The sequence below is a fragment of the Urocampus carinirostris genome, chromosome 6 (assembly GCF_059441175.1).
Source record: "Urocampus carinirostris isolate Australia breed hairy pipefish chromosome 6, RoL_Ucar_1.0, whole genome shotgun sequence".
Lineage (NCBI taxonomy): Eukaryota > Metazoa > Chordata > Actinopteri > Syngnathiformes > Syngnathidae > Urocampus > Urocampus carinirostris.
The window spans coordinates 8,108,715-8,131,030 of NC_142354.1; the positions used below are offsets into that span (position 1 = coordinate 8,108,715).

The 22,316-nt window shown below is 38.6% G+C and overlaps 1 protein-coding gene and 1 long non-coding RNA gene across 2 annotated transcripts; one reads left to right on the forward strand and one right to left on the reverse strand.

The window, feature by feature from the left end:
- Nucleotides 1-236: 236 nt before the first annotated feature.
- On the forward strand, nt 237-12,514 carry fezf2 (FEZ family zinc finger 2). Its single transcript, XM_088337714.1, has 4 exons — nt 237-1,137; nt 5,494-5,628; nt 6,603-6,735; nt 9,573-12,514. The coding sequence occupies exons 1-4, from the start codon at nt 481-483 to the stop codon at nt 9,818-9,820; spliced, it is 1,173 nt and encodes a 390-aa protein (XP_088193840.1). The 5' UTR covers nt 237-480; the 3' UTR covers nt 9,821-12,514.
- On the reverse strand, nt 10,412-14,628 carry LOC148363708 (uncharacterized). Its single transcript, XR_015850685.1, has 2 exons — nt 14,464-14,628; nt 10,412-10,733 (listed from the first exon to the last, which is right to left on the reverse strand). It is a non-coding gene; the product is annotated as an uncharacterized LOC148363708 (long non-coding RNA).
- Nucleotides 14,629-22,316: the final 7,688 nt, after the last annotated feature.

The following is a 22,316-nucleotide window of genomic DNA, read 5'->3' on the forward strand; positions in this document are numbered from 1 at the left end:
CAAACTATCATCCCGAAGTCCGCAAATGGGAGCCCTTTTTATGCACGCAGTGGCATTAATCGAATACTTTACATTTGAATTACATTTTGATATCATTTGCTTTGAGGGGCGTGACCGGCGTAGTGGGTGCGTCCCCCTTTACACGCCCCTTTTCCAAAAAGAGGGCGGGGCTTGTGCTAACGTGACACATGGAAGCGCTCACCTCTCTTCTTCTCTTTTTTGAGCATTAAAGAAGCCCACTCGCATCAAATTCCACCCAGTCGCCGATTGCGCTCCGGCAGAAACTTTTCGGGGGAGGCGGGGGCATCACATTTGTCATTTTTCCCTTTTTTTATTTTTTGGGGTGCTCATCTTGCACCTTTGGGTGCCATTCGCATGCAAATGCGCCAAAGGGTGTCAAGTGCTTCTCACAATTACGACTCCTGTTGCAAAAAGTGAGCAGGAAAAGCGGAAAGAAAACGCCAAACTTTTTCCCGCAGGATGTCTCGGTCCCTGGACGCGGTCATGTCCTCTTCCGCGCCCCCCAAGACCCTCGCCTTCTCCATCGAACGAATCATGAGTTCTGAACCGAGGGAGAAGATTCTGGGCCTGCGGGCCCCGCTCCCCTGCGTCCTACCCATCGGTTACGACCTGCAGGCCGCGGCCCTCATGAATTACTCGGAATTGTGGAGGGCCAGCCTCAGGGGGAGCGCCTTTTGCGCCTGCAAGGGCGCGGAAGGCGCGTGCGCCAAAAGCGAAGGACTCAAACCCAGGTTGGTGAAGCCGGTGGTGCACCAAGCGCTCGCCGTGCCCGCTGCAGGGTCTCTGTATTACTACCTGGACTCGGGGTACCCCCAGGCGGACTTCCTGGGGGGTCACTGGCCCTTCAGCGAAGCTCAGGCCCAGCAGCGACTTTTTCTGCTGGAAAACGCGAAATTAGCCGCCGCCGCTGCGGCTAATTTGGCGGCCGAGGCGCTCCCCACGCATCAGTTCCCACACAAGGAGCATCTTCCGGGACAACTGGACCAGATTGTCAAGGAGACCCAAGGACTGGGGCCAGAGAAGAACGGCTTCAAGGGGCAGAAACTCGGCGGTGCTGGAGGAGGGGGCACCCTAGACGGGAAACCCAAAAATTTCACTTGTGAAGTCTGCGGGAAGGTAAAACTCTCTTTCTCTTTTTTATAGACACATATTAAGCAACTTGAGAGTTTTTTTCAAAGCGTAAAATTTAGAAAAGACACTTTTTAATAAACTAAAACGAAAGAAATCAAGTGAATGAATTCGTACTAATTGTCACATAAAACAACAGAGTAAAATTGTGTTTCGAACCCAAAATGATAAAAAGGGCAAAAAAAATAATTTTAATAAACTAAAACAAAAACAGTGAATTGAGTCATCGTTTGTTTTTACTTCGTGCGCGTACAGAAAAACGAAGTAAAGTTGATTTCGAAACCAAATATACATGTATTTAGATAAACTTAAACGAAAAACGAAAGTCAATAAATTCATTGTATAAATGACATCAATGTAGCAATGACGCTGCAAAAACCAAACACATACAAATATACGTTTTTATATACGCTAGAACGAAAAACCAAATGAAGTAATTTAGAATGTTTGTATAATTGACACAAAAAAACTTGAACGAAAAAACGACCGAATTCACAAGAATTTAATATTTGACACAATAATAACAAGAACGGAATTCAATTTTATTTCAAACCTAAATTTGAACAAATATTTCATAAAAAAATAAATAAACAAGCAAACACAAAGAGAATACAATATTTTTATATTGACACAAATATAGCTTTACATTTTTGAAATAAACTAAAACGAAAGAAACGCAAGAAATATGATTTGTTATATATGAAACGATTTTTTATGGTTGTTTCGCGCAAATTGAGTTTATTTTGTACTTAAATGTTTAATCCTCTATTTTGTACAATATTTTGACAAGCTATCAATTAAAGTATCAATCATTTTGATCCAGATGTTCGAAGATTTAAATAACTGAAACCAAAATAGTGCACTCTAAGAATTATAGCGGATTGATCAACCCATTGTTTGAAAAATACTTCTTTTTGTTGATTTTATACAAATCGACGTGATTTTCTTTCATCCAAATATTTGTTGAGATATTGTGTACAATATGAAAAAAATTCCTTGACTATTTTTGAAGTGCGTTCATGAGAAAAAAAACTTTTTGCGTGGTTTGGGACAATGTGATCCAGGTGTTTTTTTCGGAATTATTCCAAACTCAACAGAAAATGTCATTTTTTTCAATGAACAAAAATATTTGAGGGTAGATGTAAATATCTAAAACGAAATAACGCGTTCGAAAAAAGCGGGATTGAGTTGTTGCTGTTCGTCTTCTACTGAATCATTTCGGGTCGTTTAACACAAATGGACACCAACATTTTTACGGAGCTCTTCTTTTAAATAAAGAACCTAATTTGCGTTTCCGACATAATGATCTAAATATTGGAGGAATCAAGTCATAAACTACAACGAAATCGGGCACTCTGAAAATAAACTTGATATATCCACGATTTGAAACTTAAAGGAAAAGATCCAACATTTTTCTTCAATGTACACAAATTGACATTATTTTTTTTATCAATTGATTTCGCTTATCTCTATTTTAAGTGCTCTAAAGAAAACAATAGGGGTTGTTTTGTCCAATGTCATCCAGATGTTGGCGGAATTAAATCATAAACTGAAACGAAATCGTGCACCTGAAAAATAAAGTGTATCGATCCACGACTTAAAACTTGTACTTAAAGATCTGATTTTTTTTGTTCGATTTGCACAAATTGACATTGTTTTTTGATTATTTTGTAAGCTGTCTCTTGGGTGCTTTCAATAAAATAATTCAGGTTTGGGGTTGTTATATACTGTATGAACCAGATGTTGAAGGAATTAAAAATCGGGCACCCTTAAAATTTCGTGGATTGTTCCATTCTTTGAAATTTAAACCAAGCGATCCAATTTCTTAGTTCGATTTACACTTTTTTTCAATGCATGTTTTGCTTCGCTCTTTTTTCAAAATAAAACAATTCGAGATTTGACGGGTTGCTTTATTTAATACGATGCAGATGTTTGGGGGTTATGAAAAACAATCCCGGGTGAGTTTAAAAAAATATATCCTAAAAAAAAGAACCAACTTGGGATGTGTCTATTTCCTGTGTATAAAAAACTTGCTTTAAATATGTGTATTTATTAAATATATATGCATACAAAAAACAGGACGTAGCGTAATAATAAATCGCTCTTTTCTTGACCCAAATGTCGTTTTTTCTATCCAGTCGTTTTTAAAAAGTCACATTTGAAAAACAAACGAACTTTGGATTTGTGTATTCATCCGATATCACAGTTTACAGTCCTTTACTTGTGTAACATTCTATGCACAAATTATCTTTATCCGGTAAAGGACTTTGCGTTGCGTATAATTTGTATCCATACTTAAATTATGAATGTATCTAATTGAATAATCACCTCGATGGATAAAAAAAGGAAATGGTTCCTTCAAAGTAAAAAAGATTTTATATAAGTTCCATTATTAAATAGATAAATTGAATAAAAATAAGAAAACAACTTGTATATGTACACACATCAGACACATACAAACTAAAGTATCTAAAAGCATTTCGATAATCAATAAAGCCAAATTCCTTTTAAACTATAAAGCATTGTATTTATTATTTTGTACTCTAGTTCTGCCATACTTAACATATTGTGCAGAAGTCTGGGGCAATCTTTACAAAAGTTGACTACAGCCCCTTTTTAGCCTCCAAAAACGTGCAATTAGAACCATACACAGGGTAGGATATCGTTATTATACAAATATTTTATTCCTGCAGTCCCAATGATTAAAATTGGATGATTTAGTACAATTTTTCACTTCACAACTGATATTTAAGGTCAACAAAAACATAGTGCCAGAAAACATCCAATAATTATTAATTCGGAAAGATAGAAATTATGACTTAAGGGGCTGTCGTTAATTCATAATCCCAAAGGTGAGAACCACCAGGAAAAGTATGTGTGTGTCTGTGTGTGGAGTCAAGCTCTGGAACGGTTTGCAAGACGAGATAAAACAATGTCCAACTATTCACTTGTTCAAATTTAAATACAAAAAAACATTCCTGGCAGAATACAGAGATGAAGAAAATGGGGTATGAGTGATAGGAGAGATTGGGAATAGTGCGTCTAGAACTATGGTTAACTTTGTGTTGTTGTTGCTATTGTTATATCATAACTGTTATTATTAATATTATTACAATTGTTGTTATATCATTGGTGTATTTAATAGGGAAGATGAAGAGGTAGGGAAAATAAGCATCTGCTTCTTACTACCCCTTTTTGAACAAGTTATGTAACATTATTTTGTTGTTGATTTATTGTTTTTGTTCTGTTTTTATTTTAATGTTCAAAATAAAGTTCCATTCTTTCATTCATTCAAAACCAGTCATTATAAATCGCTCCACTCTAAACTTTACAAGAGTTAAATATGCATCGTTAACGTGTTTTAATTCCTCTGGTGTTAAAAGGGAACACAATAACATCTGGTGTTAAAAATATCACATAAGTTTTACACTGCCACTCTCACATATTCATGATAGTATGAATGCGAAAACAGTGGCAGTCATAAAGCTTTCCAGCGCGGAAGATAATACTCTCGAAAGTGAAAAAACAGGATTTATACAGCACAAGTTAACTCTTAACTCTTTGGTGTTAAATAGGAAACTACACCGATTTTGTGACTTCTTATAGTGTAAAACTTGACTGACATGATCAAAAAAATAATAATAAAAAAGGGAATTTTCCTACAGGGATAAATAAAGTATCTATCAATCTATATCTATCTATATCTATCTATTTATCTATCTATCGTTCCATCATTCTATTGTTCTATCTATTGTTTTATCGTTCTATCTATTGTTCTATCTATATCTATCATTCTATCTATATCTATCTATCTATCTATCTATCTATCTATCTATCTATCTATCTATCTATCTATCTATCTATCTATCTATCTATCTATCTATCTATCTATCTATCTATCTATCTATCTATCTATCTATCTATCTATCTATCTATCTATCTATCTATCTATCTATCCATCGTTCTATGTATCGTTCTATCTATCCTTCTATCGATCGTTCTATGTATCGTTCTATCTATCGTTCTATCGTTTTATCTATCTATTGTTTTATTGTTCTATATATGGATATCTATCTATCGTTCTATCATTATATTGATTGTTCTATCCATCTATCTATCTATCTATCTATCTATCTATCTATCTATCTATCTATCTATCTATCTATCTATCTATCTATCTATCTATCTATCTATCTATCTATCTATCTATCTATCTATCTATCTATCTATCTATCTATCTATCTATCTATCTATCTATCTATCTATCTATCTATCTATCTATCTATCTATCGTATCATAATTGAATGACGCACGCCCCCCAAACGATCGTCCTTTTCTGTGCAGGTTTTTAACGCCCACTACAACCTGACGCGGCACATGCCGGTGCACACTGGAGCTCGCCCTTTCGTCTGCAAAGTTTGCGGGAAAGGATTCCGGCAAGCCAGCACTTTGTGCAGGCACAAGATTATTCACACGCAGGTGAGACCGATACCCGGGAAAGACCACCCATACCCGGGAACGTTTTCTGTCTTTCTTTGGAATCTTCCTTTTAATGGTTTTGTTTTGTACTCGTAGTTTTTTTTTGTCTCATAGGTTTTTATTCACGTAGGGTTTTGTTCAGTACTCAGTTTTTTGTTACATTCACCTGAAAATCAAAAGGTCCCCAGGTTTAAGACCGGGTGGAAACGTGTTGGCTTGGAGAGAGATGGGTGCCACCAGGCTGTACTTGGCCAAGACACACCAGAGGAAATGGTTTCCCTACGACCCAAATAGTTAAGGAATCCAAAGGCTTTTATGCCTATAGAGTTTTTTTTGTCACATCGGTTTTGATGCCTGTCGTTTTTTGTTTTGTACCCGTAGTTTTTCGTCACATATGTTTTCATGACCGTAGGGATTTGTTTTGTACTCATAGTTTTTCGTCACATACATTTTTATGACCGTAGGAGTTTATTTTGTACATGTAGTTTACTGTCACATGGGTTTTGTTTTGTAGTCTTAGTTTTTTGTCTCATAGGTTTTTATTCACGTAGGGTTTTGTTTCGTACTCGTAGTTTTTTGTTTCATACGTTTTTATTCACGTAGGGTTTTGTTTTGTACTCGTCGTTTTTTGTCACATATTTTTTATGACGGTAGGGTTTTGTTTTGTATTCGTATTTTTTGTCACATATGTTTTCATGACCGGAGGGTTTTGTTTGGTACTCATCGTTTTTTGTCACTGAAATCTTTATTCACATAGGGTTTTGTTTTGTCGTTTTAAACACCTATAGCAGCAGAGTTTTTGTGGGTAATTTGTAAACCATCCGATTTTGATTCAATCACAAGGAACATTACTAGATGAAGGGATCGTCTTTCGTCTTCTTTTTGGGCAGGGTCAGATTTTGATTGTGATTTTACTCCCTACCCGATCGACTTTACAAATTTTTGGGCATATTTCGTCCTGTTTTTTTTTGCAGGAAAAACCGCACAAATGCAACCAGTGCGGCAAAGCCTTCAACAGGAGCTCCACTCTCAACACGCACGTCCGAATCCATGCCGGATACAAACCTTTTGTCTGTGAATTTTGCGGGAAAGGGTTCCATCAGAAAGGTACCTTGACATTTTTTTCTGGTTATTGGTTAAACGCGGCGCAACTGCACAGGGAGGAACCATGTTTGATTTGATTTCATGTTTCCACTCTTATTATTTGAGTCAGGACCAAAACAAATCCACTCATGGCACTTGAATCGTGCAAGGTGGAAAAGTGCAGTCTCCATTTTCATCTTTTGTATCTTATTTTTGTATTTTATTATGGGAGTTTAGTTTTTGTGACTTTTATTTTTATTTGTCCTTTATTTTTTACTTTTATGATTTGAGTGACAAATGGAAGGGAAGGCGAGCTATCTTGAGTTTCTTGTATCTTTAGAGTCAGTTTTAAATTTGAAGCTACATTGACTCCTCGTGGAGATTTATTGACACACTGTGACTTTAATGATCAACAAATAAAGGAAATGCTAAGAAAACGCATGACGCAAACGGGTTCTAAACTTGAATGTAGGGTTCCAAAATGGGTTTAGAGCGAGGGTGACGATTTGAAACTAGGTTGGGGCTAGGGTTTACAGCTCCGGTTAGGTCTAGGTTTAGGGTTAAGAACTAGAGTTTGAGCTCCATTTAAGGGTTCCAAACTGAATGTAGGGCTCCAAAATAAGTTTAAAGCTAGGGTTACCTTTGAAACAGTGTTAGGGCTAAGATAGGAGCTAGGGTTTGGGCTTCAGGTTAGGGTGTTAAACCGATTTTAGAGTTCCAAAATAAGATTGGAGATTGGGTAAGAAGCTAAGGTTTAAGCTCCTGGTCAGCGTATTAAACTGAAATTAGAGTACTGAAATAGCGTTGGGGCTAGGGTTACAACCAGAGTTAGATGTAGGTTTAGGGTTAGGAACTCGGGTTTGAGCTCCAAATTAGGGTTCCAAAATAGATTTGGAGCTAGAGTTTGAAACAGGGTTAGGCCTAGGGTTACAACTAGGGTTAGGTGTAGCGTAAGTGTAAGGAACTAGAGTTTAATTTCCATTTTAGGGTTGTAAACTGAATGTAGGGTTTGAAAATCTGTGAGCTAGGATTATGGTTTGAAACAGGGTTAGGTGTTGGGCTAGGGTTTGAGCTGCAAGTTTTTTTGGGTTCCGAAATAAGGTTAGGGCTAGAGGCAGGGTTAGAAACTAAGGTACTGGATTTATTTTTTACCGGTACTGGAAAATTGAAAAACTGGCCTTGAAAGTCTTTAAAGTGCTTGAATCTGCCCATAAAAAGGTGGAAACGACGTTCACTGCAATGCGGACGTGAGGGGCCACGTTGGTAATTGGGCCACGTCACTTTGAGCAGCTTCAATCTCCCTTGAAGAAGGCGGCCCCATTTTTTGCGGGTCAGCGGCGAGACCCTAAGAAAAGTTTGGCATGATGATGACGCCCCCCGCCCCCACTCTCCACTCTCGTCACTTTGACAAAGTTTGACAACTTTTTGACTGGCGCACAGAAAATCCCCGAGATGCGAATACTCCCGTCCGCCCGAAATGTCCTTTCAAGGTCAAAGTGTGACGCGAGGGGGGAGGGGCGGATAATTGCACTTCCTTTTGCTCACTTTGTGCATGTCCGAGTTATATTTTTCTTTTTTTTTGCAGCCTCGCTTCGTTTTTAATCTTTCATTTTTGATCGTCACTTCACTTTTTGAACTGTCCCCTTTTTCTTTTTTCAGGTCCACTTTAATATTTTAGCCGCATTTTGTTTTCTTTTTTTTAACTGTTTTCATGGTCATTTTTTCCTTTTTCTTTCTTTTTTTAGCCTCACTTTTCATTTTTAACATCTGCATCTTCATCTATTCCTATTTTCTTTCGTAGCTTCACTTTTTTCTTCATCTTTGATTTTCTCACCTTATTTTCTTAAATTCACCTGTATATTTTGAACAGCCCTTTTTTCTACCTTCTTTTATCATCTTTCTTTTTAAAGACTACTTTTATTTTCAACTTTACTTTTTAAAAATTGTTCTTTTCTCTTAGTTTGTAACATTTTTTAGCCTTTAAGGTTTTCCTAACTCCACTTTTTTAGAAATATCTTTCCTTTTATTGACGCTCCTCTTATTTCCTTCACATTACTTTTATTTCTTCACTTTTCTTTTTTTCAATTTTATTTTTTTATTTTATTTTTTAAAAGTAAAAAATGACTAAATGCACCACAAGAATACATGACAAAGAACATGACAGGATAAATGAGCATATATGCAACAAAATATTTGAAAAAGTATACCCCAAATAAATGACAAACCACTCGGCCACCTATGTGACAAAATACATATCAAAACAAATGACAAAATATGTAACTAAATCCATCCATCCATCTATTATCTGTACCGCTTATCCTCAGTAGTGTCGCGGGGGTGCTGGATTCCATCCCAGCTATCATCGGGCAGTGGGCAGGGGACACCCTCAACTGCTTGCCAGCCAGTCGCAGGGCACACAGGGACAGACAATTCGCTCGCTCGTTCACACCTAGGGACAATTTGGACCGCCCAATCGACCTGACATGCATGTTTTTGGAATGTGGGAGGAAACCGCAGTCCCCGGAGGAAACCCACGCAAGCACGGGTAGAACGTGCAAACTCCACACAGAAGGTTCGATCTCATGACCTGAGAACTGTGCCGCACACACGCTAACCACTTCGCCGACGTGCTACCTAACCAAATCCATAAAACTTAATAATCAATGGCATTGATGTTATGGATATGGATATACATAAAACAAAGCTTGTCCCATTCTTCCGCAAAGTGTAGGGGAAAGTGGAAGGGACACAGCTCTTCACTCTTTTCTGACATGTTTCCACAGAGTCTCACTTTGTCTCAATGTAGTCGCAAGCAACGGGAATAATGACCATTTCAATGGTGTTTTTGTCGCTCCCTTCAGGCAACTACAAGAACCACAAGCTGACGCACAGCGGCGAGAAGCAGTACAAGTGCTCCATCTGCAACAAAGCCTTCCACCAGATTTACAATTTGACCTTTCACATGCACACGCACAACGACAAGAAACCCTTCACGTGCGACGCTTGCGGGAAAGGATTCTGCAGAAATTTCGACCTCAAGAAACACGTTCGCAAGCTGCACGACAATTTTGCCGCCGTCGCCGAAACCTGCAGGGAAGTCCGGGACTGAACCCCTGAAACCGGACGGGCTTGGGAACGTTAAAAGAATTCTGCAAAAACCTCAAGAAACACGTTCCAAATCTTCTCCCTGTTCGCCCCAAACAGGACGAGATGGAAACGTTGCAGAATCCTGCAAAAATCTCAAGGAACACATACGGAAGCAGCACGATCATTTTGCAGCCGTTGCCGCCAAAACCTGCAGGGGAAGTCCGAGACGGAACACAAAAACCGGACCGACATCGGAACCTTGCCCAATTCTGTAGAAACTCGAACGTCAAGTAACACGTACGAGATTTAGCCGTCGTTGCAGCTGAAACCTGCGGGGGGCGGTGTCGTGCTGAAAAATGCAGCCCAGGCGTACAATGTTACTTAAAGGACTCATTTGGAGGGAATGTGATAGAATAGTAAAGCACCGAGAATTTGCACCTTGTATGGATATACCATATATTCACCGGCAGAGGGCGCACCGTGTTCAAAGTAGCTGCTTCGATTTCTGTATTTATGACTATACAGGGCGCACCGCAGGATAAGGCACGGGTGCCCTCTGCTGCGGCCGCCTTCAGACAACACAGACAAGCGTACAAATCTGGGTATTCCAAAATACGGCGGGAGCAAACCTGAGTTTGCTTGTGGTTTATTGAAATATTGGTTACAAAATACAACATTTTAAGAAAGTTGTGATACGCACAAAGGGGTCCGAAAAGTCTTCTTTTACTGCTGTGCTTTGCTCGAGGATTCACAGCTCAACTCTTTCCTCCAACTTTGCCCACCTCGCCTTATTTCTGCGAAAGCTGCGTTATCTTGACTTGTCGGAATTCAATTTCCAGCTTCTCCCCCTTGCAAACGGTCAATATATTCATCTTCAATCCTCTGGTGGCTGCTTGGTTCCCATGCTCTTACGTGTAGCGTAGAAATCAACACACCTTGGCAGACAAAAACAGGGAAAGCATTCAATGGAGGGATAAGTGAGCTTTTAGATTGAATTCATATCATAAATCAAATTGCTATTTACGCTACGGCGTTAGCATCCATGACTACTTCTGCAAACACGTGTCACGCGTCCTCTTCTGCGCATGAGGGTCACTTCCGGCTTTCGCACAGGAGAGGCATAAAAGTCTCATTGAGTTGAAAATGTGAACGATCTCACAAATTGATCGGATTTCAGCCAAAAATCACAAATTGAGCTTGAAGCTCGGCAGTGTCACTTACCCTTAAATACACGCCCACAATTTGAAGAAAATCATTTTTAGTGCGCCTTATGCTCGTCAAAATGCGGAAAGTTTAAAATGTCAAAATTTTCTTACCAATGGACAGTTGCTTTTACCACGCTAAAGCTGCCGTCCAAACAGGAATCTTCTGAGTAGATAGATAGATATATACTTTATTCATTCCTGTTGGGAAATTCATACTTCCAGCAGTATCCTTGTGTTGAAAATAAAATAGTAAAATAAAAGATATAGAATACAAAAAACCCAATATAACGTGTTGCTATAGAGTATTGAAAAAGTACTACACAAAATACACACTGTAAAAAAATAGTGTAATATGCAAATGTGGGGGTGGGATTTAATGTTGGGCTTTTACTACCCCGGGTGGAGTTAAAGAGCCTCATGGCATGAGGAAGAAATGATCTGCTCAGTCTGTATGCAAGGAGATTAGACACAGCACTTCAGGGTAAAACGTGTCAAATAAAGGCAAAAAAGACTGTGGATTAACTATCTGGGTAAATAGGCAAAATAACCTAAGAATTACAACATGGTGTTTACAAAAACAACACAATAATGCAGCTTCAGTGACAGACTACTGTCACAGTCTTGTTCCACGGGAAGACTGAGGAGATCTTTTCTTCCTCATCCCATGAGGCTCTTTAACTTCACCCGGGGGAGTAGAAGCCCACATTAAACCCCACCCCCACATTTGCATATTACCCATTTCACTTTCCGTAGCACTATTTAAATACTCTATATCAACACGTTATTTTGGGTATTTTTGTATTCTATATCTTTTATTTTATTACTTTATTTTTCAACACAAGGATACTGCTGGAAGTGTAAATTTCCCTACGGGGATGAATAAAGTATCTATCTATGGTATCAATCTATCTCTCTATCTCTCTCAAGACATCTATCTATCTATCTATCTATCTATCTATCTATCTATCTATCTATCTATCTATCTATCTATCTATCTATCTATCTATCTTATATATGAATAAATGAAATATTTCATTTGGCAACAACATAAAGAGAAATACACCCAAAATTGTCGCAAACTATGTTTTCACAGTTTTGTGCATTCGTCTAAGATTGTGATGGCCGGGAACAAGCTGTCTTAGTATTGAGGGACCTGTAGCGCCTACCAGAGGGCCGGGGTGGGAATTGTCTTTTCTAATGAAAAAAAAACGAGACATGAAGTCGTTTTAGTTCCGTTTGCGCCAGAGAGGCATTTTGCGCATTTTTCAGCACAACCCTGACCGCAAATGAACACCAAAACCAGACCGGCATGAGAATTCTGCAGAAACTTGGAGCTCGCGAAAGACGTTGGGAAGCTGACCTGCAGGAATCCCCGAAACGGAACCGGTCGGGAAGGTTGCAGATTTGTACAGAGAATTATTTAAGAACTGGCCTCGAATGCATCGCAGCAGATTTTCAAAATAAGTTATAATGAATGTTTCTTTCCAGCATTGAAAAATAAAACACAAAGACTTTCAGCAAGAGTGGTTTTTATTTTGTATTACTAAAAAACTTCAAATTTCTTTTAAAATATTCCCTCTTTTATGTTTAGTTTGATTTCTTAACCTAATATTTTTACTTTTAAGTGTGTCTTTTTTAAACCTACTTTTATTTTCTTGACTACGCTTTTTTTTAATCCTTTTTTAAATTTCACTTCACTTTTATTTGATTATTTTTCTTATTTCCTTTTTAATTTCGCTTTTTTTTAAACTTTTTCTGCTTTATTTTGTTGGTTTTTTTTTTACTTTATTACCTCCTTTTTTCGACTTCAGTTTCAAAATCTTTCCTTTTTAGCATTTTTTTAAAATTCACTTTTTAAATCTTTCTTTTTTAACTTTGCTTTTATTTTTGGACTTCAAAATGTTTGTCTTTCCTTTTTGATTCTTTTTACTCCATTTTGGTTTTTTTAACCTCTCTATTTACTACCTTTTAATTTTTAGACTTCACTCTTATTTAAGAACTTGTTTTGTTTTATCTTTCCTTTTTTTAACTTTATTTTTATGAGTTTAACTTCGCCTTTTAAATCTGTCGTTTTCCTCTCTTTTTAAACTTCTTTTACTATTTCAACTCCCCATTCATTTTTCTTGACGTCACTTTTAAAATCTTACCCTTTTTAACTCAAATTTTATGTTTTTAACTTCACTTTTTTTTTATCCTTTTTTTAGGACTTTTCTTACTTCATTTTTTTAATCATTCGCTTTTTATTTTTTTTCAAATCCACTTGATATCTAACCCTAATTTTTAACCTTTTTGTTTTTGTTACTTTTATTTTCAATGTATTAGTTTCCCTGTTTTCCTCTTTTTAACTTTAACTTTTTTTCCTTTCTATAATCTTTCCATTTTAGTACTTTACTTCTTTAACTGTTGAAACATAAACTGAAAGCCCTCACACGTTTCTTTCTATGCTTAATTCACTCCAAAAATTATATTTGTCTCAAAAATAATACAGAATTAAGCAACCACAACCCGACTCTCCCTCGCGGACCAAGTGCCCTTGAACGCCTCACGGGTGCGTTCAGCGGCGTGCCGGAATATTTATTGACAGACACGATCTGTCATAATGTCCCATTTGCACTCGACTTTTGCAAATTGACACGGAAAAGGATGAGCTCTCCACATTAAACGTTTAAAACGTTCTCGGGAGGGTTTTTAATTTTTCTTTTGGCCTCGGGAGGTTCGACGGCGAAGCGAACTGGAGCGCAAAGTGGCGATCATGGAGCACTCGAGCGCACAAAGAGGGATAATAGAGCTGTACTTATTCTCTGCACGGCTCCAAGAACAATATTATCCCTGCGCACATTTTCTGCGTGCTCCCAAATGGAGAAGCTTCTATTAACACGCAATTAAGTCTCTGCGCTCACTTAAGAGAACATACATTTACATTCTGCGCCGCATCTGGCCATTTATTTGCAAATCACACCCTCTTTTTCTTATCCTTAAAGTGCAAAATTGCCGACGTGATCGTTTAACTGTCAAACGAATCGTTTTGGAATTGCAAATTTGCGTTTGACTCAGTTAAATGACGAGCTGGTGGAGAATAAGTGACGTCATCATGACGTGGATTTAAAAGACTAGATGTGACGCACTTTATAAAAAAAAAAACTTTGGCAATATGATAGTTTAACCATCAAAGTTGACTAAAGAATCAATTTTGCATCGCAAATTTGCATAGAACTCATACTTCAACTGATTTTAGTTAACACGCGCTTTGTTTACATACATTTGACTTGGTTTAATTTGAAGTGACGTCATCATGACGCACAAATTAAAAGACTAGCTACGACCATCTTTATAAAAAACTTGTTACATTTCTAAAAGTAAAATCGCCAGTATGATCATTTAACCATCAAAGTTAAAAGAATCCTTTTTGCATCGAAAATTTGAAGGACTCATATTTCAACTGATTTCAGTTAACACGTACTTTGTCCAAAGACATGGAGTTCAGGTCGATTGGCCGGTCCAAATTGTCCCTCGGTGTGAATGAGCGAGCGAGTTGTCTGTCCCTGTGAACCCTGCAATTGGCTTGCTCAAGCACCCCCGCGACCCTACTGAGGATAAGCGGTGCAGCTAATGAGATGAGATGAGGTGTTTTGTTCACATAAATCAAGATTGAAGTTTTGAGTGACGTCATCAAGACGCGCGCTTAAATTACTTGCTGTGACGAACTTTATAAAAAAAGCTTATAACAAAACGAAAAGTAAAATCTCCAGTCTGATAGTTTAGCCCTCAAAGTTTTCAAAAGAATTGTTTTATTAATCCCAAATTGAGTTTCAACTTTGAAAGGCTTTTTGGGCAAAACGCGTCTTGTTTACACAAGTCTGTCTTGGCGTATTCTTGAGTGACGTCATCAGGACGGGTAAATTTAAATTTTGATTCAGCCTTAACTCCTTTTCAGGTTTTTTTTTCTGAGACTGTTACAAATGAATATCTCCCTACTACTCTTACTCACATGTGGAGAGGTAGACGTTGACCACATCAAGAATATAAGACAACTGATACAAATGATGGTTTGTTTCCAAGAAAATGGTGGGACGGGGGAGACCAAAACATTCAAAGTGCTCTATTTGGGGATTCTAACAGAAGACTATTACTAAAAAAGATGAGTACCTGGTCAAAACATTTGAGACAGCTCGCAGCAATTATGGTATAAACAAAATCACCCCAGCATGGAGCAGCACGACGGAGGAATTATTTGTAATGGAAAGGAGCACATTTCCAATAAGAAGCCGGGAGACCCAAATGAGGGGAAACCGGTAGACTATAAGGACACCGCTTACGAATAATGAAGACTGGATTTTGAAGAATCACTCCAGCATGGGAGATCCCCCCCCCCCCCCCCACAATGCAATGTTTGTTTGTTTTCTTATGTCTGTTTCCTTTTATTTTGTTTCTTTTCCTTCCCTTTCTTTTTGTTCAAAAAAAGACAAAAAAAGCTCAATAAAACTGAAGTTACACAAATAAAAACACTAAACCTAAAAAAGACAGGAAACTGAAAATCAAATATTGATTGGATGTTAGAAAAAAATATCAAATACAAAACAATTGTATCCTTTCTTATATACTCTACAAATTTAAAGTCAACAGCATCGAATCCCTGAAAAAAGAAACATGCGTATGGACCAATCACAAGTGAAACAATGCGTTCTGAAGGGAAACGGCTCCAGTCGCTCGCTTCAGAGAGCCTGTTCGTTCACGAACAACACTGTCACTGAAGGCTTAGGTATGAACTCCACAGCCTGCCACTGTTATGTATTATGTACATTTGCTAACACAGAAGTTCAATTTCCCTCGTAGAACAGGCGACAGGAACGTTTTTGACCCAAAGAGCCGTAAAAGCAAAATTTAACCAAAACCTCCAAACCCGCTCACCAGGCAAAAGCTTATTTTTAAGCGCATTTTATTTCACTATGACACGTTGGATGAAACAAGAATAATGCCAGAGCCTGTGGCCCATATCAATATAAATATATACCGCTTCAAATTGGTCTCCCTCCTGCAGATACTTAATAGTGTTTATGTCATGATTTCCGATTTGAATCACCTGTGCCCGCTCATTTGGCGCCAGCCGCTGTGAGCTATCTGATTGGCTCCCTGTTCCTTTTTTAAGCCTGGTTCTGTCACGCTACTTTTGTCAGTCCATCTGCGAACCTCTGTTGATACAAGGCAAGCCTTTTTGACCACCTGTCCCGTTTTTGCACCGTTTTTCCACCTGCCCGTTCCTGATCTCCCCGTTTGTCTCTGGCTACAACCTGTTTTGATCCCGACCACGTTTGCTCTCCTCTGCATAAGGGGTTAATATGTCCTTAAAACACAAAAGCGGTTCATATTGACCGGTTTTTCCGTCCCTGACACCACCATCGCCCGCTGCGGAAGATCCACTTCCGTATTCGGATCACGATCCGAATGCGAGAGCGACTTGCTTCCCGCGTCCAGCGAGCACCGGAGCGTGGGCGCAGCCCTTCCTCTCTCTTTCAATAAAACTTATGGTCACGCAAGGGGGGTCCTGTTTCTGTTCTGGTCGTGAGAGTTTAGGCTCATTTTGACTGTCCTTTTTCTCCTAATTAAGCCATATATATATTTGAGAACATTAGAAATTTTTTATCAGAGGTTTCATTGTGGAAAACCTGATTTGGCCCAACGTCTTCCAAACCCCAGCTCCGGCTGCCCCCTAGTAAAATGAGTTTGAGACCCCGGCTCTAGATACTCTGCTTGAGCTTCTGGGTGTTTAAAGTGTGTTGTGTGGCTTTTCATCAAAAGGTGTCTCAACAATGAACATCGATTGTTTGATGAGCTTCCATGTAATGGATTATTCAGCTGAAAAGGGGCCTGTTGGTGAGACCCCTTGACTGTAGACTGGAGTTAAAATTGTGTCTTATATGTCGTCTTGGGATCAAGAGATTGCAGGTTCGATTCCCAGCTCCTCCGAGTTATATGTTGAAGTGTCCTTGGGCAAGACACTTGGAGGTCTTCATTGACTTGAAAAGTGCTATAGAAATGCACACCATTTACCATAAATCCATATATTGAATAAAGGCATAAGTTGTATTTTATCTCTGAGCCAAGCGCACTCATGAGAAGAGCCCTACATGGCTCGCGAGCCATAGGTTCCCGACCCCGACTGTCGAGCAGGTAACATTTCAGGTTAAACGAAGTTTTTTTTTTTTTTAAATGTGATTAAAACGGTACGATGAGGCCTACCCCCCGCCCTTTTATTTGAAAGCTTCATCAAATGCGTTAACGCTTCAACATGAATAGTTAATAGCACCGCAGGCGGTTTCGATTTAATTAGATAGCGTGAAAAAAGAACGGCACCGCGCACGCGGGCGCGCACGCAAGTTGTGGCACTTGAACGCAGCACAGCGAAAGCAGTAAACAGCCTGAAAGGTTTAACCCCCCGCCCCCTCCCACTCTTTCTTCTTTTTCTAACTGCCCCCCCCCTCCCTTTTTTTTCTTCTTTTTTTTACTGCCCCTAAGAAACGCCCTCCCCCCCGCGTCTCTTGAACATGCGAGCAAGTGCATGAGCATCCCCAAACACGTTAATTGAAGCGATTTAATTGAGGTGAATGGTGCGCATGCGCGGCCGCTAATCAGCTGTCAACAACCTGACCGCATCTTTCTTTTCTTTCTTTTTCTTGCCCGAAAGGGGGCTTTTCGTGGGGAGGGTCTTTTCGCCATTGACGCCCCACAAAAGGAACTCGTCTGGGACAGGAAGAAAAAAAAAGACCTTTTTGTCAGGCCGATTGAATTGATTGTAAATGGGGAGATTAGCGGGGAAGCTTCATACAAATGAGGAGGGGGCTACAGGGGGGCGTCCTGGGGAGGGGGTTGAAGAGAAAGCCGGCAATTAAGTTTACCAAATGTTAAGTTACATCAGGTTCCTCTCAGTTTAGGACGCATGAAATTCCAATTAAAGCATCCCCCAACACTCGAAAGCCGCCGTTCTTTTTTTGGGTGGGCTTGGGTGATTGGAGATTACAGTTTTGCTGCTGCAAAAGAGGGGTTAGTATGTTGAAATAACACACGCAAGAGGGGTTGTGTGTCCTTAAAACACACGAAAAGGGTTAGTATGTAAAAAAATGACCACACAAAAGGGTTAGTATGTAGGGAGAAACAAAGAGGGGTTAATATGTCCTTAAAACACAAAAGGGGTTCATATTTTGAAATAGCACAGGAAGGGTTGTATGTGCTTAAAACACATGATGAAATAAGCGAGAAAAGGGTAAGTATGTTGAAAAAACACAAAACGGGTTAATATGCAAAAAAAAACCCACAAAGGGGGTTAGTATGTCCTTACAACAAACAAAAGGGGTTAGTATGTAGGAAGAAACTAAGATAATATGTCCTTAAAACACACGAAAAGAGTTAGTTTGTCCTTAAAACACAAAAGGGGTTTGTATTTTGAAATAGCACAAGAAGGGTTTAATGTGCTTAAAACACTCGGTAGGGGTTAGTATGTCTGAAAAAAACGAAAGGAGCTACTATGTAAAAACGCCCATAAGGGGTTAGTACTGTATATTGAAAAATCAAGAAGGGGTTGGTATGTCCAAACATGTTGAAAAAAACAAACGAAAGGGGTTAGTAAGTTACAAAAAAACAAGAAAGGGGTTAATGTGTCCTTATAACAAACGATAGGAGTTTCTATGTTCTTAAAACACAAAAAAGTGGTTGTTAAAGTATCCAAAAATGCGAAAGTATGTCAAAAAAAAAAACAGAAGAAAGGGTTAAACTATTCAAAAACAAACAAAAAGGGTTAGTATAATGGAAAAAAAGGGTTACGTATTGAAGGATTTTATACATTTGACTATAAAAATTTTTAGACGATTGAATACAAGTTACATTTATTGAGTTTAATGCTGTAGTTATTTACTGACTGTGCCTTTATTCAATGATCAGTGAAAGTTCAGGGCACCCCGGTAGGAAATATTGTTTACAGGAAGGGCGGGACGTAAGACTGATAAGATAATCAGCACATCAAGACGCAGAAAGGCGCTGATGACGGAGGACTGCAGGCATTGTTTTGAGAAACGCTCCGTGATGTTTTGAGTTTTCCAGACATCGAAGCAAGGTGGTGGAGCTCACGTTGGGCTTCATTGGCACGTCCATGGGAGGAGCCGGCACACCATCTTGCGGAAAGACCTCGGCCGAGAGGAGAAGCTAAAGAACTTGAAGAGAGGGTTTCCCAATGACTCCAACGACACTAATTCGACTAATTCGGCCGTATTCGATGGAGTTCACTTAGTTCAATTGTTAATGAAATTAAATCTGCCCCCATGTGGAAATGTCGGTTTCTTGTTCATCTTTTCCATCCAGAAACGAGCGTGCATTGTCGGGTGAATGTAGGTTGTGTTTAGTTAATGGAAACAGAAAACTAATTCGAACAATTAGGTAAACGGTACATTTTAATATTTATTCCCAACAGTCTGTTGACAAAAACACAAAATGGGTTAGTATGCAAAAAAAATCCACAAAAGGGGTTAGTATTTAAAAACATTTCAGAAGGGGTTTATATGACCAAAAGAAGCACGAAATGGGTTAGTATGCAAAAAAAAAACACAAAAGGGGTAAGTATGTAAAAAAAATCAAAAGGGGTTAATATGCCCAAAAGAAAAACACAAAATGTGTAAGTATATACAAAAAAACGAAAAGGGGTTAGTATGTTGACAAAAACCGAAAATGAGTAAGAATGTAAAAAAGAAAATGGAAGGGGTTAGTATGTGACAAAACCACGAAGGGAGTTAGTATGTCAAAAAAACACAAAGGGGGGTTAGAATGTGGAAAAAAACACTAAGGGGTTAGTATGTCAAAAAAGTAAAAAAAACACAAAGGTTAGCATGTCGAAAAAGTCGAAAAAACACAAAAGAGGTTAGTATGTCGAAAAAGTTGAAAAACACATAGGGGTTAGTTTGTCGAAAATTTGAAAAAAACAAAGGGGTTTACAATGTCGAAAAAGTCTAAAAAAACACAAAGGGGTTAGTACGTCGAAAAAATGGAAACTTGGATGAGCCTGACTGGGAATTGAACCTCTAATTTTATACATTTAATTCAGGGATCTTACCACATGAGCTACCAGTACTGCCTCGGAAAGAGACCAACAGTCCAACCCGAAACCTAGCTTCAACCAAAACCCTAACCTAGCTGCAACCCAAACCCTAACCCCAGCTCCAACCAATAACCTAATCTCAGTTCAAAGAAAACCCTAAGTAAAGGGAAATGTTGACTAAGTTTAGTGGATTTATAGCCCACAATCCTGTGAGTATAATTCAGGGGGCTTACCAGGTGAAATACCAATATTTCCTGTTATACAAACCAACACTCTAACCCTAACCCTGAGCGCAAACCCCCAAAACTTGACCGTAGATCCAAAGAAAATGTTAACTAAACAGAAACTTAGAACTGCTTGACTGGGACTTGACCCTACAACTCCATGATTATAATTCAGGGATTTTACCAGGTAAGCTACTAGCACTTCCTGCAATGTTGTCTACACTCTAACCATAAAACTAACCAAAACCAAAACCCTACCCAAAGCTGCAACCCAAACCCTAAGCCCAGCTCCAAGCAAAAAAAAAACTTTAGCTCCAAAGAAAACACTAAGTCAACACAAACTTAAACCTGCTTGACTGGGACTTGAGCCCATAACTATGTGAATCTAAATCAGGGATCTTACCAGGTGAGCTACCATTGTGTCCTATATTGTCGGAAAAACACTCTTACCGTTACCATAGCTTCGACCAAAACCCAAACACTTGTTCCACAGCGATTAGGGCCCAGTAAAAAAGAAATAAAACCCAATAAATGACAATAAAATGGGATGTGGTCTCTTTTCAAACACAGGTTAACTGAACAGGTAGACGAGATTGAGCAGGGTATCACCCCCATCTACTGCAAATTCTGCAACGGGCGAGTGTGTGTGTGAATGGGTAAGTGTGAAGCACATTGTAAAGCGCATTGGGAGCTCTCATTGACTTGAAAAGCACTACAGAAATGCAGAACATTTACATTACATTGTATGAAAAAGGAGGAGGAGCGTACAATTTGTAGTACTTTGTCATTATGGTCACTGAAACTCCCAATAGGACACACAGTGATAAGGAATTCTCTGGCCCCTGAGGCTAGGATTTGTACTGGATATCAGAGCCACAACACTATGTCAAGAAATCAGGTGCATAAGCAGTTGAACTCCTGGTGACGAATGCCAAAAAGCCAAACCTTCAAAGAAAACCTTTACTCAACAGAAATGTAGATTGGATCGCCTGGGATTTGAGCATATAATCCTGAGAGTGTTTCAAGGATCTTACCAGGTGAGTTACCACGACTTCCTATAATAATGATCAACACTCTAACCCTAACCCCAGCTCCAACCCAAACCCTAACTTCAGGTCTAACAATAACGCGGTATACTCATGATGGGGAAAACGAAGCTTTCTGAATCATTAAATGAATATGAAGCAATGTGTCAAAATGGTCGAGTGTTATTAAGCATTCGTGACACTGTGTCACCGATACTTTCTGTACCATTGAAGCAATTGTGTTGACACACAGTTTTTATGTGAGTGTAGAAAAAGTTTCAATGAGTTCAAACTTCACTGAAGAGTAGATAGATAGATAGATAGATAGATAGATAGATAGATAGATAGATAGATAGATAGATAGATAGATAGATAGATAGATAGATAGATAGATAGATAGATAGATAGATAGATAGATAGATAGATAGATAGATAGATAGATAGATAGATAGATAGATAGTTTATTCATCCCCGTAGGGAAATTGACACTTCCAGCAGTATCCTTGTGTTGAAAAATAAAATAATAATAACAAAGATATAGAATACAAAAATACCCAATATAACGTTTTGCTATAAAGTATTTAAATAGTGCTACAGAAAATAAACACTAATAAAAATAGGGTAATATGCAAATGTGTGTGTGGGGGGGGGGGGGGGGGGGTTAATGTGGGCTTTTAAACCCCCCCCCCCCAGGTGGTGTTAAAGAGCCTCATGGCATGAGTAAGATGAAAATAAATGCTATTATAAAATAGTAAAATAATTGATTTGATGTATTATGTGCATAGTATTACATTATCGGCGTCTGGAACATACTATTCAAGGGACCCCCAAAAATCGGTCTTTTCCTCTTTTTTATTTTATTTTTTCCTAGATTTTTTACTTATGCTTTCCGGATTGTCTTTCAATTTTTCTTCCTTCGTTTTCATTTTTTTTCTTCTTTCGTTTCATTTTCCCTTCATCCACTTTATTTTGGGTGAGCAGAGCG